General features: G+C 40.6%; 1 protein-coding gene across 1 annotated transcript in view; it reads right to left on the bottom strand.

Annotated features, from left to right (window-relative positions):
- The window catches only part of lars1b (leucyl-tRNA synthetase 1b), a 28,821-nt gene that overhangs the window by 7,586 nt on the left and 2,604 nt on the right, over window positions 1-18,631 (bottom strand). Inside the window, exons 10-25 of the mRNA XM_079565941.1 lie at window positions 18,365-18,590; window positions 12,012-12,099; window positions 11,837-11,913; window positions 11,695-11,748; window positions 11,481-11,621; window positions 11,321-11,398; window positions 11,168-11,253; window positions 11,021-11,086; window positions 10,851-10,933; window positions 9,684-9,822; window positions 9,090-9,302; window positions 6,997-7,054; window positions 6,679-6,742; window positions 3,699-3,882; window positions 2,849-2,939; window positions 2,343-2,483 (exon numbers count right to left, since the gene is read on the bottom strand). Of these exons, the coding sequence (XP_079422067.1) occupies window positions 2,343-2,483; window positions 2,849-2,939; window positions 3,699-3,882; window positions 6,679-6,742; window positions 6,997-7,054; window positions 9,090-9,302; window positions 9,684-9,822; window positions 10,851-10,933; window positions 11,021-11,086; window positions 11,168-11,253; window positions 11,321-11,398; window positions 11,481-11,621; window positions 11,695-11,748; window positions 11,837-11,913; window positions 12,012-12,099; window positions 18,365-18,590 (1,789 nt within the window). The remainder of the gene's footprint in view (window positions 1-2,342; window positions 2,484-2,848; window positions 2,940-3,698; window positions 3,883-6,678; window positions 6,743-6,996; window positions 7,055-9,089; window positions 9,303-9,683; window positions 9,823-10,850; window positions 10,934-11,020; window positions 11,087-11,167; window positions 11,254-11,320; window positions 11,399-11,480; window positions 11,622-11,694; window positions 11,749-11,836; window positions 11,914-12,011; window positions 12,100-18,364; window positions 18,591-18,631) is intronic.

Here is an 18,631-nt window from a genome sequence, read left to right as displayed (position 1 = left end):
AACGGAGACAAGAAACAAATCGACTTACAACTTGATTCACAGTGGGGAGCAACTTGCAAATCCCCATGCAGTAGATGCCATTTTCAGATGACATAATTATCCTCTGCATATACCACAAAATGTCCAGTCTTTTCAGGGTCCCATGTATAAAAGTTTAATGACAAACTTTTATACAACTTTTAGAATCTCCACAAACAGGTTCTAAAATGAGTTAGAGAAGGGAATCTTATTTGTATAGCACTTTTCATGGACTAAAGTCTCTCAAATCACATCACAAAGAACTTTTTCTATTATTCACTCCAATACCTTGTATTCCCAAATGGTCGCCCCAGCCATATGATATACTGTGTGTTCAAAATGTGAACTGCAATCTGAATCTAGAGTTAGAGTCTCGGAGCCATTTCACAGTATAAGGGGGGTCATTTATCAGCTGCTAAATAGGGAGCTCAAACTGGAAATTACAAATAGCTATTTGTGGGCCATTTAAAGAGGCGTGCGTGATGATATTCGAACCTCAAATCTGATATGTAAATGAGAGAATGCTGCACAAATGACTCTGCAGCTGATTCACTTTTGCATGTGCCACCTGTTTTGCACCTGAACAAACGCTTGGTAAATGAGTGTAGTGCATCTGATACTTTATTTCTTAATTTATTTGGTCCTTATTCAACCAGGATAGTGCGATAGTGCAAACTCCAAACAGAAAGATCCTACCCAGCCCAAGAACGAGCTCTTTTTACGGTGAGCTTAGATTACTAGCTTACTATTGAGCCGATATTGGCAAAGTGTATATCAGCAGACAATGAACCACAAAAATGTCAAAATCAACCATTATAATTGGGACTATTGGGATGTATGGGAACTAAACCCCTAGACTATTACCATGGCTATTGGCTTATGCTTAAAACAAAAGCAAAAAGATATATTCTAGTGAAGGTATAGTGAAGAAAATGTACATGACCAGCCATTTACTTTCCACTTTTAATTAATATGCCGAACAGTTTGGACTTTTTAATTAGCGAAAAGACCTATGGCCCTGGAAAGATGCTGGAGACGATCCCTCTGTAAACACATTGATCTCTACCTTAATTCGACTCATTTATTTATGCAAGAGCAAGAGTGACATTTCTATTACGCTGACATCAATGAGCCAAAAGAAAATAATGACTTTTGGCTGCTCCTATTGATGCACAGGTTATTCTGGCAAACTCACACAGATAATGCGGCTTATTATAGTTTTCTTTTGTGAAGGGGACCTTACTCTCACTAAAGTTACCATAACCCGTCCATCGATTCTTCTATGCAAAGAATGAAACAAAAACTGTCTTTTCTGTTATAAAATAGGACATGTATTTATCTTCTCACAGCCTCCAAAAGTGGTGACAATCAATCAAGATCAGGTTAACCATTTGTAGATTTTCATGTTGCCGTTTTCTTTCAAAAACTATCCCTCTCCTATTATAGTAACATTGGTCTCTGCCCTCCATCTGACAATATGACACCATCACACAACCTATTCAATAAATTACAGCGACCTTCTTAAGATTGGCTGTTTGTTACCCTTGTCCACCCCTTCATTATGAAACTTAAAGTACCTAGACTTAAAACTGTGGACTTGTGAACTGTTTCACTTTTTGACCTCTTATAATAACACAGTATTAAAATGAAAAACAAAAGTCAAGTCAATAGCGCTTCAAAACCTTCTTGAAATCACCAAAGGCAGAGGTCAGTGCAGTCTTGCAGCTCGGCAGAGGCGCTCCGTAATAACTAGGCATGTGCGCGCATCCAAATTGCAGAGTTCCGATTGCCTCTTGACTTTCCTGTTAGCCATGCTCAACACATGATGATATAAAAAAAAAAAAAAACACTAGTTATGGGCCCTTTGTTGTTGCTAAGCGACAGTTGAAAAGCCACGCGGGGCCTTTTTCATATTCATAAACTCCAGGGTGAAAAATACTACAGGCTGGATGTGCTTTCGGGAACATGCATTGACACTTCCATCTCTTTCAAGAGGACAACATTAAAATAAAATAATGCATGGTGTGAAAACAGGCTCCTGATGGACACGTCGTGCCACGAAGGGAGTGCGTGCCTGCTGCTGGTAAGCATTTCACACAGGTAAATGAGCCTTGGGAGCTACACAACTAAAGGCCCATGTAAAGCGTGTGGCTATATTTTCCACTGCTGCTCCCAGGTGCATTCACGGATGTAAATGAACACGGCAAGTTCCAAGGTCTATTATTCTGTTTTGAGTAAGTACACAGTGGGCAAGAAGACTGCAGAAAATTTAAGAAGATACTGAAATGTAGCATTCAAAAGGCAAGCGGCGAGGTGGTAGTTACCTTCCCCAGCAGGCTCCATGTGTATTCACAAAGATGTGGGCAGATGGGAGCCAACAGGAGGGTCTGCCTCTCGATAAACTGGAACACCAGGTCCCTGTGCATGCCCTCAATGGCCAGTTCACGGTACTTGTCTTTGGCAGCCTGGAAACAAATAATCGTTCAAAATGCCAGTTACAATTCCCTCTGTGAATACCAAAGAGCAAAATGAAATACATGAATAAGCACCAGCAAAAGCAAGAAGACAATCATTATCTCATCATTATTCAGATAATAGAGACAGTTGGACTCATCTTAATGCAAACATTATGTGATAAACCAAATATCTTCCTCTGGGCTTAAGTTGGACTCGTGAGTACTGGGACTACCTTGTTGGGTACTTTCTCTGATTGTTGGTTTTATATGTTTGGAATAATAATAGTTGGTTTAATTCCTCGTATGGTAATTGTTTATACTTTAGTTTACAATAAGCAGTAACGAGCCCTGTTCCTGTTCCTTTGTGCGTTTACCTGAAATTCAAAGAAACCACTCTTCAGCGCCTCCTTGTACATCATGCGCTCATAGTGCTGCTCCGTTTTCAAGATGCCTGCGTTTATTTCACTGCGGAGAACACAAAATCCATGCAATCAGTGTGAAATAGGCGGCGTTCCAAAGCATTTATGATTCCTGAGGTACAAGTCCAGTGGGTTTTTCAGTTTTTGCAAGACCGCTGGGGTGTAAAAAGGCTGGTGGAAAAGTGCAGGATGCTATCAAAGAGGTCTGAGCAGAAACCATTTGCAAATATGTGCTAAATATCAAGTTGGCTTTTGTCTATGTTCAAAATGCTGGAGACAATATCAAGCCAAGCTACTGACTGACTGTATTTTCCGGACTATAAGTTGCACTTTTTTCATAATTTGGCTGGAGTGTGACTTATACTCAGGTGCGACTTATATATAAAAATAAATACTTTCACATGTTTGTTATTTTCACACTGACAGTCGTGAGAGGGCACTCTAGGCTCGTGTACAACTCATGTACCACTGAAAAAAAAAGAAAAGCAAAAAAAAAAAACAGTAATCGAGCAGCAGACAGAAAGTTTGGCGTGAGCGAGAAACTGGCGGGACTGGCGAAAAGCGGAGGTTACTCTTGATGCAATTAAGGAAACAAAAAAGGTTCATTGCGGGCTAAAAGCTAGATGGCCACAGCAAGAGGAACGAGGTCGCAAATGGGGGCATGAACAACATGCTGCCGGGAGAGGCTGGACAATACAATATACAGTACAAGCAAAATAAGCAACTATACCTCCATACATGTAAATTCCTTAGCAAAACAGGTGCAATAGGATATCTTTTCCCAAATAGGACTGCTCTTATGTACCTGGCAAACACCCTGTCATTGAAAGTATCGGCGGGACCAGTTCTCAGGCTGTTCTGGTTGGCGATCATCTCTTTGACCCACTCAACCCAGGTGTACAGGCGCAGGATCCCTGCGTCCGCCATCGTCTCCACGAAGTTGGCATCCTCCACAGTGTCTCCCGCATCGGCAAGGGCTAGACGCATACCTGAGAGGAAGGAACATGAAAAAAAAAGAGCTAGAGCACGTATTATGGGTGATGTGGCCAGATAGTGAGTCATTAAGTCATTAAACTGCTCTTCTCTAACTTTTCTAGACTACTTGGGCCAAGAAACATTAAAATAGTGTCATAAGAACAAACATATTTCATCGATAGGTTTAGTTAAGCTTTACAGTGAACTTCAGTCAACATCATCTGCAATCAGTAAGTTGCAGGAAGTTTTGACAGCACCACACAAGTAAAATCAATAGTGTTCCTTCAGCAGATGTAACGTCAACACGTCTGTCTGCTGTCAGGCTCACTGCTGCGTAAATCAGGAGCAGTGGTTCCCGGTTTATCTATTATTCAGGTGTTTTTTTTCCCCTCTGAACATAAAACAGCAACACTAAAAACGAAAAGCAACGCAATAGACGGGCCGAGCAGACAAGCTCCTGCCAACAAAACTAATGGTAGTCTGCGTCTCAGGAAAGAAACTGTTCATCATCGGAGAGAAAAGTCCAAAACAAACTCTTAGCTTCGAATAGTGTAGTGTGCAGTACTTAACGGCAATATAACCGACTGTGGTGCAAAGGATGGATTGAATGAAGATATACGAGGGGAAGCTCATCTTTGATGTGTTAGATGAGGGAGTAATAAAACAATGAATAAAATATGAATATGACTAGCTTAGCTCGTTTTTGGTTAAGGTTTTTATTTTCATCATCATTTTTTTTTTTTTGTCCTAATCTTGCCTCAGGGACCAAAAGGTAAGTAGCGCCGTGATCTATGCCCGCTAGGATTTTCCTCAGTATGTGGTCACCATTTATAGACCGTGAAGCCATTTTTGCTGTGCATGCTACACAGAAAACCAACCAATGACTTTTAGATATGACGCACTGTCGCTCTCAATTCCCTCCTGGCATTTCCGAGCACGTTCGCTAAAATGGGCCGACTGTGACCTTAACCTTCTCCTGATAAATGTGTCTCGGTCTGAGTCCAGAGAGCGAACGAGCCGAGTTACAGAAAAGCCCTCGAGGTGCTGCTCTGAAATCACCCTTCGACATTTTAGACACTTCAGCTTGAAACCTAGACCTGCACTAAACCAGCAATAACAAGTCGACAGATAGAGCCATGTTTGGTGTTGTGACTTGGCTTGCAATGAAAAGGTGGCCAATGCGGATTGAAGTCTCATAAACGGAAAAAGTTGCTGATTCAATCCAAGCTTCAATCAATGCGTACTGTTGTCGTGCCTTTCGAAGTAAATATGGGCTGTGTGAAAGAGCGTGATCGGTGTTGTTGCACAGATTAGCAGCTATGTCCATTACTCAGCCTAAGGGCATTTGTGGCTAGTGTGTAGCTTTCCAGTGTGCAAAGTACTTCAACTTTGGGTATCCAGCACTATATAAATAGAGCTGGGTACCATAAGACGATATCAGTAAAAAATGGTTTAGGTACTACATGAATTGGAAAGAAAATTTTGGATTGGTGCAGGGAAACGTTCACCACACTTTTATTTAGGCTTGAAAACGTAAAGAAGAACTAAGTAACTTGTTTACATTACTAAATCATTTTCGTAGTCTCTCTGGGGGTAATACAAGTGTTAATGGGATGATTGGGGGGGGTCTTTCATATCCCCCTGGTGTCTCTGGCCAGAAAACTACAATTGCAACTTTCCTGCCTCTGGGTCGGAGGCCCCAATACACAATAATGGGATCACGAAGAAGAAGCTAAAAGGCTAACGGGCAAAGCCAACTGTGGGCTAGCGCCACTTAAGCAGTATTTACAGCCAAGTTTCAGTGAAAAAAATGATCTCCATTGTGTAATGGATGTACAATATCCCTCTCCCCCTTTGTCTCTCTTGTCAGTGTAGTATTTACTCTCAAGGACAATTAACGAGTAAAAAATTGCAACTTGCTGCGACACCTGCACTGTAACGCTCATGGCCTCTAGGGGCATGAGTTACTTAGTACTGCTTTAATGCCAGCTTTGTCTTGCAATAAAATTGTAGTTTTTGACGTTTTAATCATGTGGAATTAGGAAACTTGGAGTAAAAATTACTATCTCTGGAGAATGAGATGTGTGCCAATTCAACATGAAGCCGGAGGGCCACACTTTATTTAATTGTTTTTTTTCCTCACATTTCCTGCCTATTTGCACACCCTGAGTGTTTCTAAGAGCTGAATGTAACAATTAAATGTCTCCATTGTGAGATCAATAAAGGCTACCTTATCTCTGGGCACCCCTGTTTTAGATGCTTGTTGGGTCCAGGAACGGCACTTGAGAAAGTTACTGGGTTGTTTCTGCTCAAATAAATGATACATTTAAAGGAGATAGAATTTTATGGAATAAATTAACATTATTATTCAGTTTTATGGTTCTAGACGACAGGTATTGGTATCGCAAAGCAAGTATCTGTACTAGTATCGAATAACGATACCTAAACAAATTATTATTACAAATTGACTGTCCTTTTTCATAATTGTGCAACTTTTGCTCAAAGTATTTTGAGGAGTTGCACTACTGGGAAACAATGCTCTTAATTACTACACCTAAAATATGCTTTGTAAAGTCACATTGAACTTTAAACATTATGTAATTAGTTCAGCCTTAGGCCCAAATGAAGATTAAGTCTCATTGAACAAGTCCCTGAAGGCTTTAAAGAGACTCAGCCAAAAAGAGCGATAGATGAATGACAAAAAAGTGGGCCTTTAGACACTACAGACAATGACTGACGGATGGACTAATTCACTAAGAAAGAAAGAGAGGAGACAAACAGGAGTGGAGTAAATTGGAGACATGGTGTACCGTCTGCGGAGAACTTGTCAATAGCTTGGCTGAGAGTAAGGAAGTTTCCAGTGGATTTGGACATCTGGCGAAATACAGAAACAGATGTTAGCAGCTAGACCGTCAAGTACCCACCCACACAAGTTCATTACTGAGCAACTGTCGCAACAGAGCTATTGTGTTTGGAAATACGAGAGCAAATTAGTACAAATCAGCAGCACGCAGAGTCACAACAGGCGCATCTCTGACTTGGCATCTGCTGCTGCTCGGTTTGGTAGACTCGGTCATACGTAAAGCAAAATAAAAAATAACATTGCATCGGCTCAAAAGTTAGGCGACCTTTTCGGAGTTGAGGAGCAGATGTCCGTTGGCGCGCACCGCTTGAGGCCACTTCCCACTGTCGGAAAAGAAAAGGCAGAGATCGTTTCCAAAATGTCACTCTAATTATCAAATCTGATTAAGTGCTATATACTGCACGTGGATCATCAGGCATAATGGCACAATGAATAGCTTTTTTTTTTATGACTAGATTTTCTCTTCACCATGACGCCTTTGAGTGGGCGAGATTAATTATGCAGCAAATTAATGTTTTGTCATAGTTAAAATAGGAGCGCAAAGGATTGACTGAGTTTGTGAAAGGCCACATGTGCATATACTGGATTTCAATAAGACTTGTGCAAGTAAAGGAGGTGATTGTGCGAGCTTAAGTACACACGGCTGTCAGTATCTTATCAAAAGTGGTTAAAATAATGCTTGTCGTGAGTAAGCGGTAGTGAGAGTACGCCTGCCCACTGTTCTGGATGTTCATGGCAGGGCTTTGAGGCTTTATTTTTTTAGAAATGTGGTGTAGTTGAAAGCATCATATTTATTTTTTCAAATGTAGTGGAGTAAAAGTAAGACATTTTAAACAAAATTACTCAAGGAAAGTACAGATCCTCAAGACCTCTCCTTGTACATTAGTTATTTTACTTTGCTCCTGTCCACCTGTCTGTGAAACTAACCATGTTTTTGGGTAACGTATGGCAAAAGTTACAAAGTTAAACAAATATATAACTTATTTTAGTACCTAAGGAATAGAAGATATTACTTACACAAAATACCGGAATATATTAGTCATTACATTTCAAGTAACTCGAGTTACAAGTGCATTTAAATGTATGAACAAAAAAAGCCAATCTCCCCCCAAAAAACAGACACTGGTGTATAAGATCTAACTTCGTAGCTAACGTCGTCAATACAACAAACACAGTGGGGGAAAGAGAGGGAAAAGGAAATCTTTGACAGCAGTTTTGCTCGTGGCATTATTACTATTTTTGGTTTATGTTTTGCCAAAAGTAACTTAAAAGTAACTCAAAGTATTGTTACTCTGCTAAATTTTTTAAACAGTACATGCAACACAAGCATATTAAATTTTTATAGCTGTAACTACTAATACAGAATATATTACAGTTGGGTGCTCGTCATGTAATTAGAATATCATGAAAAAGAACATTTACGTCTTAAACTTAAAATGTGAAACTAATACATGATAGACTCATTATATGCAAAGTGAGATATGTGTAGTATTTATTTGTTATAATTTTGATTATTATGGCTCTCAGCTTGTAATAACCGCAAATTATAAATCACAGAAAATTTGACTATTTTAAAAATGGACTGTAAGCCATAATCATCACAATTTTAACAAATAAAGGCTTGACATAGGTCACTTTGCATGTAATGAGTCTATATCATACAATAGTTTCACATTTTAAGTTGAACAACAGAAGTAGATATGCGTTTTCATGATATTCTAATTATATGACGAGCACCTAAAATGTATCTAAATAAATGTATCTAATTAATTTCAGCAGGGATACTCAGTCTTTTTCCTTGTCCCAGAGAGCAGCATGTCCCCTCTGCTCAAACCAGCAGCATGGGATATTAAACAGTATTGCCGTATCGGACGAAACCCAATATACCAAAACTATTTAAAAAGTGTTTATTTTTACTGAGGAATTGATCTTTATGAAGTAGTGGTATAATGACTATCTGGTTTCTTACAGTTTGAACTTTGAGATAGAGGTGATCATACAGTATGGTCACCTCCAGGCCTAAGTGGATATGCCAGATCAGAGTAAATCAAATTGGTTAAGGGGCTCAGGGGCTAGAGCATCTGTCCACGGATACAAAAGCCGCCGGTTGGAATCCAGGTTCCTCTACACTATGTATGAACGCGGCGTGTGAAGTCATTTGTGGTGGACGGAGGATGCGATGGCACAGACTGGCAGCTGCTCTTCCACGATACGTAACTCGAATGCTGAGAGTTAATTAATGGCCTTGTGAAGTGCTCTGTGACCATGTTTGTGAAAAGCACTACCCCAATAAAACCCTTCCCCTTCTAACCCGGAGGTCAACACGCTTCAAATAACCTCCGGTAGTGCCTGACTGACCTGTCGGAGGGCCACATAGCCACGTGGTTGTACAGGTAGTAGGACAGGTGGTTTGGCACCAGGTCTTTGCCGGACACTCGGACGTCCACAGGATACCAGTACTCAAACTCCCTCCTCAGCTTCTGCAGGTGCTCTTTTGGGATGGAGGTTTTGGGGAATGGAGACGTTTTGAAGAAGATGAAATCCCAAACGTCTCTAGTCATCTGCTCAGGTCTGTGTAGGCCAGAAAACAAACATCACAACGCGCCTTATACATATTTAGTCGTGAGTGGGAAGGCTGGGGTTGGTTTCCATTGTTTTTTCCTGCTAATACCCCAGCTGTCATGCCGGCTTCTCATTTGCATGCATATCACGACTTGTAAAAGAAATGGGTAGTTCTCTTTAGAGCACTAAATAGACAATTAATTAAAATACGGCAAAAAACGTGTGCCTACAAGCATAATGATGCGCGGTGACATGCCATTTGCCTCGTCCAATTGACAGTCAGCGGGCTTATGCGTGAGTGATTATGGCCTTGTTTAAATGCCACGCTGTATCGATCGCGCGGTGAGTGCTCGACAGTGCGTTTGTTGTGTGTCCGCAGACTCTCCGTACTTGATGCCCAGAGGTGAGAGTCCCTGTCCGTTGAGCACTCCTCCCTGGAGTAAATGGGCCACGGTGTAGTAAGCCATGTAGATCGTAGAGTCCGATAGGGACTCAATCAACCAGTGCTCGTCCCAAGGCAGGCGCGTTCCTATAGCAACCAAGTGAGAGAATAAAGCACACACAAACACAGAATGGTTTTCTTGATCTCGACTTGAAAAGGGAATAGAAAATGGGGAGATGGTTGCCACATGAGGAGAATTTTTGTGTTTTTTATTTACTTTAACATCAACTTTGGACAGAAGTATTGTTTTCAGCACGTGTTGATTTTAAACACTTGTCGCAAGGGCTTTCTGAGGCTAGGTTTATGAATCTATTTACAAGATTAAGACAATACAAAAGTGAAAGTGCTGTTGTTTAGGTTTATTTAAAAAAAGTGTCAAAACAATTTACACATATTCCAAGTGAGAAAAACTAAAAGGCGCAGTATTTCTGAACTCTTGACATTAGAACACGGTAATCTTTGTTTTGACAATAACTCGACAGTTAAAAAATAAATATGTACTGTTGTAGCACTCGTACTAGTAATAGTAAGAACTTTGAGACAGAATAAACCAAAATATATATTTAAAATAGAGAAATAGCATGTTGGGGGAAAGATATATATATACACAGATTGTTCTAGGCAAGAAAAGCGTTTTCTGAGAAGTTTGTTGTGAATATGCATGAGTTGTTGACAAAAGCAGTCAACATTGAGTCTATTGTGTACTGTACTTGTACGTGCTGAGTGCCAGATGGCTTCCTGTCCAAATCTTTGGCTATTCAAACAGGAAAGATTCCCAAATGGGGAGAGAATCTTCAGTAGCAATCCTCTCCTCTGTCTCCCTCTACAGGCCACAGGCTAAACATGCGGCAGTCAAATGCTCGATAAAGCAAACACAACTTTAAAACTAATTTGTATATAAGCCAAGGCAGCTTGTATTCAGTATGAGTGCAAGAAAAAAACGGGAGACATTTTTAAATATAGGCATCTTATGGACTAGGTGTTTTTATTTATTTGGACAATATTTTGAAGTAGAAACAAGACTAACAACTAACTTTTGAGAAATTATTCAACTTTGCACATGTGACTTTTTGTGCTTTTTATCAACACTGTGCAACAATGGTTAAAACTCTTACCAAGTCCATAGGTCCTGGAACAAGCGTGTTCTTGTAGCCAAGCCAAGGTAGCCTCGAAGTTTCTTCTCGTTTCATCACAAAATCTGTCCAAAAAAAAAGAAAAAAATTGGCACATGGAGGTATTAAGAAAAATGGTCACTTTAATTATAGAAGATTAATTATTAACTCACGTTTCTAATGACTTGAGGGCTTCGTTGGCCTTTGCCTTCCATTCTGCATCTCCATAGTCCAAATACCTGAAACATGAAGGTCGACAAATCAGACTAAACTCTTTGTGTAAAAAAAAAAAAACATACAACATTAAAAACTCCACTCACCACTGGTCACAAAGAGCCACCACACACTCGTCAGCTGAACGGGACATGACCTGTTTCTCTGGCTCCATGTAGAGCATCGCTTCGCCCTGTTTCAAATTAACACACAGTTGTAAAAAAAATCAAAATATATGTAAATAATAACTATAAACTTACCTTCTCCACCATCATCTTCTGAATGGGTTTTTTGACATCCTGAACCTTTTGACCTTTATATCCCTCAACCAACATGATCTGACAAAATAAAAAATTTAAATATAGGCGAAGTCCACACATATGCACATTTGCTCATAACAAAGTCACAAAAAGAGCTCACCCCTTCATAAAATCCTTTCAAGTACACCTTTTCTTTAGCCTCTGCCAGCTTCTCTTTGTCGTTTTGGCTCTGAATCTTGAGTTCATCACAGACCAGGGGAGCGGAGAGGTTTCCATAGCCTGGGATTTCAATGATGGGGACCTAACACCACCAAGACTGTATCACTAATAATATGTAATAAAGGTTTATGCTGCTGATATAAAAATCCACATACCGGCTCAAAAGGCAACACCATCTTGTCTTCGATGCCATACTTCTCCCTTAGAGCCTTGAGACACACAATATGATACAGGTTAAATACACAGTAGCTCAAGATACAGATACAGAAAGACTTAATCCAATTAGCACAATCCTACCTCTTTTTTCTTGATATCTCTGAGAGCAGCGATATCATCAGGAGCATCAGAGGGTACACTTGTTACAACCCCAGTGCCTAAAAGAATAGAGATTTTGCAGTAATCATAGACGGGTCATACTCGCGGATTCAAACATTACTCAAATAAGCGCTCACTGTGTATATTAAAACCATACCTTTGTCCTCCTTGATGGTGAGCATAGGCAGGGCATAGATGACCTTGTAGGATGACAGAGGGGCGCTCAAAGCACAGCCCAGAATGTCCTGCAAAATCCAAGCTTTTTACAAATCTTTACTCGTACCGTATGCAGGACATTTCAGTCTTCCTTAAGCATCGTTATCACAATAATCCTTTTAATCACCTTCCTTAGAATTTAGATCTAAATCTGTTATGTAGCTGAAAATTATAATACTATGAACAATGTCATTCCTTTTTTTTGCTCGCATTTAGTCAAAGAAAGCACACATTTCTTCACACACTAATGGAAATTTGAATATTGATAACAAATAATATCCAGATAAACAATGCTCAATTTTGACACCCAATATTTATGTATATATACAGGGTATATATATATATTTGCACATATAACAGCTCACAGTTCTGCCCAAAATCTAAAAACTCTACAAAAAAATAGATCAAATAATGAGATTTATTTTGGGTTTGGGTCTCCACCTTTCTAAAAGCTCAGGGTTTTTACTTTCCCATCATGTGAGCAGGGGCCTCATTTATCAAACTGTGCGTGAGACTCTGACTTTGAAAGTGCGTAGGAAAGTAACAAAAAAATTCATACGCAAAGTTTATTTCCGATCTATAAAACCCTGCGTATGCGCCGGTACGCACACCTGACCGCAATCTTTCCTTCGCTGATTCCACCTGGAGCAGAAAGCTGCGGACCTCACGCCACGCCCTCTGCCCGCCTCCATTTGACCATAAAAGGCAATGCAAAGTGACTTATGAATGAGATTTCCCTAACCATGAGGCGATAATGAGTGGGTTTTACCAAAGGCGAGGTGCAGAGAGGGAGGGGCTGATGCTGCCGCAGCTCGGGCAGAGACGACACGGGCTCGAGGAGATTTACTGAAGAGTGAACTCTGCTTCTCTGATCACACGTATTGGCATCTTTCTACATATTCCATCAATAAAACTTTTCAAAACACATGTTTACAACGTAAAGAAGAGCCTTAAGTGTCGGCTAGATTTGCCAATAGCAAGATTTGAATTTGCCAATAAAACATGATAAACTGTGGAGCATTTCAGTCAAGCTCCAAACTCCAAACAGCACACGCTGTACATTAGGTCATGTTCTGTGTAGGATGAAGCAGCGGTTCGGTTCGGGTGGAGTGAGTGTGGAGAGGTCAGTGTCCGGGTGGTGTGAGTGTGGTGAGGTCAGTGTCCGGGTGGTGTGAGTGAGGAGAGGTCAGTGTCCGGTGGTGTCTCAGGACGGCGCGCGCAGTGGAGCCGCGGTGCCGGTGCGCACTGCGTAAAGACGGCCTCGTCTGAAGGTCATGTGACCCGAGCTTTGGACCTAAACCCAGTTGGTCAGACTTATGTCCAGAGATGACTCAAAGCACAGGACAGCAGGATCATTCCTGCTTCCCGTTTAAAAGGCTTTAGCGCCTGTGCGCATACGTGCACGGGTACGAGCGTGCACGTATGTGCGCACCAATATTCACAAACATCGTAATAAGTTGCTTATTTCATTCTGATCTTTGTCATTGCTGAAGAAAGTAAATTCAAACCATTTCAAACCTAACCAAACCAAACCTGACTTCCTCAAACCAGTGATGTCGCTGCTCTCCCGTCTCTCAGCAGTGTTTCTGAAAAGTGCGGACCTCGTACGGGAGCTCTTTTAGACCGGGAGCCAGACCCGCTCCTCAGGCACATTTTTGCTACCTTTTCCAAACTAGTATCTTTCAGTAGAGTATATCTTGGGTCATTACCAGTGGGGACCCCCCATTGCAACTCGGCCCCGTTCGGCTGTGGGACCCCAAAAACCACTTTAACGGGACAGGCGTCAGACGGAACTTTGTGATTCTCTCCAAAGTAGTGCTGTGGTCACATACAGAGTCACAGATGAATGAAATTTAGAAGAAAGAAAGCTGACATGATGAGGAACAAAGGAATATGACAGTTTTGGGCTTTAGCTTTTTCTTTTTCCATATATTAAACAATATATCTACAAAAATGTTAAATAAATGTCATATTGATAAGAAAAGCGCTTCACAAATGAGTGCATTAGTGTCTTTTGTGTTTATCTTTACCTTTTCAAATGTAAATAGAAAACTGCCCCAACTCATTAGCTTCACATTAAGCGCAAGATGAGCTCAGTACCTCAGACGGATCAGCAGCTATAACAGAAAATGTGTTCCATGTTCCCTCTCAGAGCTGTGGAATCTTCATGCATTTGTCCATATAGGCCTGTGAGAACATTCCATGGTGAAGTTACAGCTCTTAGCACAACAGTTCAACTTCACCTTTTTGGATTTGCTTCAAACTTGGCACAGTTGATGTTGATATACTAAATATTCTGTGAATAAAATTTGAGCTGCATACCTTTTTTAATTTATGAGTTTTAGGGGATTTCAAAAGGGGGCAGGGTTAAAATCAGGCCTTGATGCAACTAACAAGTTTCACTAACTTAAGAGACTACGGACGTTTGTGACAAACTGTTGGGAATTTTAGTACTTATTTCTACTTTTCAAAATATCTTTGACAATCAATACTGAATATGTTGCCAGTGTCATCTCTAAATAATATACACGATGGTTTAACGCAGGGGTCATCAGCGTGGTGCCCACGGGCACCCAGGTGCCCTTTGGGGCGTGCCCAGCAGCCTTTTAGACTTTTTTTAAATTGTAAAAGACTTATTTTTCTTAAATCAAATACAAATACAGTTGTTTCTGTTCTTGTGACTCAATACAAGGTTACAACAAAACTATTTTGCTATAATATGGGGTCAAAATCCTTTAAAGGGGGGGTATTATGCAAAATCGACTTTTTTAAGCTTTGCATCATGTTATTATGTCACTCCCTCATTAAAAACATGGCTGAAGTGTTGCCTTGGCACATTCACGTATTTTTGAGTAATCTGTAAAAACTCTGATGGCGGCCATTTTAGGGATAGGTTTGCCTGAGTCCTCCTAGGAACGCCCCCACCTCCTGGAGACGCCTCCGAGCTTTCGTCACCAGCCGAGTAACCAACCACTGCTCCTCAGCAGAACCCCCTCCCTACTGATGCCACAGACAGCGTGTGGAGGGGGCGTGTCTAAAGGCTCAGAGGTTCTTAAAGAGACAGAGGCCTATTTCAAGACATTCACTACAGCCATTTTGAGAGAGACATTTTATACAAGGCAGTTATTCTAATTTACTGCATTTACAGACCGACAGAAGGTTTGTCATCATTGTAGTGAGATATAGACTGGTGCTATGGGACTGACAAAAGCAGAACACCCCCTCTTTAAGTAAAAAGTGTACGTTTAAGTCTTAAGGATTTGTTTTTAACTGGAAGCTCTCAAACAACTTAATGCCTCGACAGTGGCTCAGATGGTAAAGCGGGGTCATGAATGTGAGGTTGCCAGTTAGAATCCAAGCTTCCGCAGGTGCAGACTGCCATTGTGTCCTTGGGCAAGAAACCTAACCCACATTGTCCATGTATGACTGTAGTGTGTGAGTGAGAGGTGCTGGTCGGAGAGGTCTAAACACATATGGGCAGGCTTGCTTCCATAGCCACAGCTCCCAGGGCACCTGTGGCTACAGCAGTAGCTTATCACCGCTGAGTACTGGAGACCCAAGCGTTGGTGGCATTGGTGTTTGGTAATATTTTCCTGTCATTTCAATTTGAGCTTGTCCAATCCACTTTAAATCCAATCAAAGCCCATCTATACATCACGTCTAAGTGAATGTGAGTTGGTGGTCTAGATGTAAGCAGCCACGCTTCTGTCAGTCTGCCCCAGGAGAAACTGGCTGCATTGCAGCTGGTATGACATGAATGAAAATCCCCATTCCTTTTGAGGAGCCCTTTGGGGGACTTGTGTCATGAAACACGCTATATAAAATAAGATTCCCTTCCTCTTTACCCAGTCTGAAGCTGACCTGAGTCTAGGGTTGCCAGGTTTCAGAAGTCAAACCTGCCCAAGAACCTGGCAACCCTGCCTGAGTCAGTCTAATTGGAGCTTGAGTTAACCCAGTCTGTGTCTGTGTTTACTGATTCAGAGCCTAAACCTGTTCCTTTTAAGGTTAGACTGGGTTTAGATGTGATCTAAAATCCAGTCTAAACACACATAAGCGTGGTCTAAACTGAAGCTTAACCACAATAGACTCAGAATTTAAAAAGAACGCTCAGTTATCCAGAATAGAAGAAGAAAATACTATTATTATTGTTATTCAGAATAATGAATAACCAGCCATTTTACAATATAGTGGCATTGAAATGAAGAAGTGAAATGGATGATTCCTGAAACGTTAGTCTGTGTAATTCTGGAAAAGTCAAGACAGGTTCCCTTGTGTTTTAGGGATTCAAAGCTCTAGAAATCAGGCTAGAAATGAGCTTGAATGGTGAACCAAAGACAAATTTAAACGAGGTGGACATTAAAGTTGAATCTAATCTAATATAACTGCACCGGGCAGGTCAGGTTTTTGTGAGTGGATAATGCGTTACACAAACTTTTAATAATTTTAGAAAAAAAATCCAAAGGTGAATGTTCACAAATGGTCATTTTAATGTGTGAATTTGGTCCAACATTTACTCTCACAATAAAACTAAGATGTTGAGGGAGAAAACATAAACAAAGAACCTAAAATTGATGACTGTATGAAAAAAGTCCTCAATAAGTTATTACCCACAAGTTGACTCGTCTGCCAGTAGTAACACAGCAGGTGCAATGAAAATGCATAGAAAGATGATAAACCACAAAGCAATAAATGCTGCTTCAGTAAACACTGAGCAGTTTAAGTAAAGTCGCATTAGGCTGATGAACAGGTCCCAAACTGTTCTTAGTTGTTGTTGTTAATGTTACATATGTTTGAACCGTCATATATCATACTTAGTGATGACACTGGCAACATATTCTTATATATTGTTAATGCAATGTTTCGATAAAATAATATATAAAGTATATTAATATAATAAGTACTAAAATTCCCAACAGTTTGTCACAAACGTCCGTAGTCTCTTAAGTTAGTGAAACTTGTTAGTTGCATCAAGGCCTGATTTTAACCCTGCCCCCTTTTGAAATCCCCTAAAACTCATAAATTAAAAAAGGTATGCAGCTCAAATTTTATTCACAGAATATTTAGTATATCAACATCAACTGTGCCAAGTTTGAAGCAAATCCAAAAAGGTGAAGTTGAACTGTTGTGCTAAGAGCTGTAACTTCACCATGGAATGTTCTCACAGGCCTATATGGACAAATGCATGAGAATTCCACAGCTCTGAGAGGGAACATGGAACACATTTTCTGTTATAGCTGCTGATCCGTCTGAGGTACTGAGCTCATCTTGCGCTTAATGTGAAGCTAATGAGTTGGGGCAGTTTTCTATTTACATTTGAAAAGGTAAAGATAAACACAAAAGACACTAATGCACTCATTTGTGAAGCGCTTTTCTTATCAATATGACATTTATTTAGCATTTTTGTAGACATATAGTTTAATATATGGAAAAAGAAAAAGCTAAAGCCCAAAACTGTCATATTCCTTTGTTCCTCATCATGTCAGCTTTCTTTCTTCTAAATTTCATTCATCTGTGACTCTGTATGTGACCACAGCACTACTTTGGAGAGAATCACAAAGTTCCGTCTGACGCCTGTCCCGTTAAAGTGGTTTTTGGGGTCCCACAGCCGAACGGGGCCGAGTTGCAATGGGGGGTCCCCACTGGTAATGACCCAAGATATACTCTATTGAAAGATACTAGTTTGGAAAAGGTAGCAAAAATGTGCCTGAGGAGCAGGTCTGGCTCCCGGTCTATTTAGTTTGCGTGGAGCAGCGCAATGTTTCACGTTCAGTTTGTTTTCTATAAATACCAACTTTGGCGCAGAGGAGTGGCTACGCAAAGTTTTGGCCTCATTTTGTGCGCAGTAAGCTTGATAAATGAGGCCCCAGGTCTGTCTCCGTCTCTGCTCATAGGTGTCAAATATCTTCTTGAAAAAAAAAATAACAATCGTACTTCCTTGTTAGTATTTTTTGTCAACAATCGATATCATACCAATGAGTTCTTAGATACAAGGTGGTGGAAATTGAAAGATAGAATATTTCATTTAGTCAAGAGGCGTGTCTTTTTTCCTCCCCCTGTTGTTTTGTGCTGGAACCTGTCACTGACATGAGAGAGAAGTGATGCCAAATCTGTACCTGTGACAGATTCATGTTTGCATTACACATTAAGTAGATAAGATTGCACCAAAGCAAGACACTCTCTCCTACATTGGGCTAATTTGTGCATTCATATTATCCCGCATCCCTAATTTTTATACACACAGATGTGGTTGTTTTTTTTTTATAGGAAACTAGGAAGTGGGGAAACCAGTTGTACCTGTCCAAGAATCTCCATGATGACGGGCACAACTCCATTCTCTTTGGTGAATCCTTGGAAGGACATGTTCCGCGCAGACCTCCGTGTGCAGATGAAGATGTCTCCGGTCACTGTCTCAAAGGCCACATACTTCATATCAGGCCTCACCCAGCAGTTCGTCTGTCCAAACATAGTTTCTGGTCTCAGAGTGGCAGCGACCAGAAAAATGTTTTTCCCCTTCATGCCACTAGATACAGAAAACCCAAAGGCAAAAGTTACATTTTGTGC

Source organism: Gobius niger (genome assembly GCF_951799975.1).
Source record: "Gobius niger genome assembly, chromosome: 11".
NCBI classification, from domain to species: Eukaryota; Metazoa; Chordata; class Actinopteri; order Gobiiformes; family Gobiidae; genus Gobius; species Gobius niger.
Note: the sequence above shows the minus strand (reverse complement) of the source record. Positions and strands in the feature narration are given on the sequence as shown.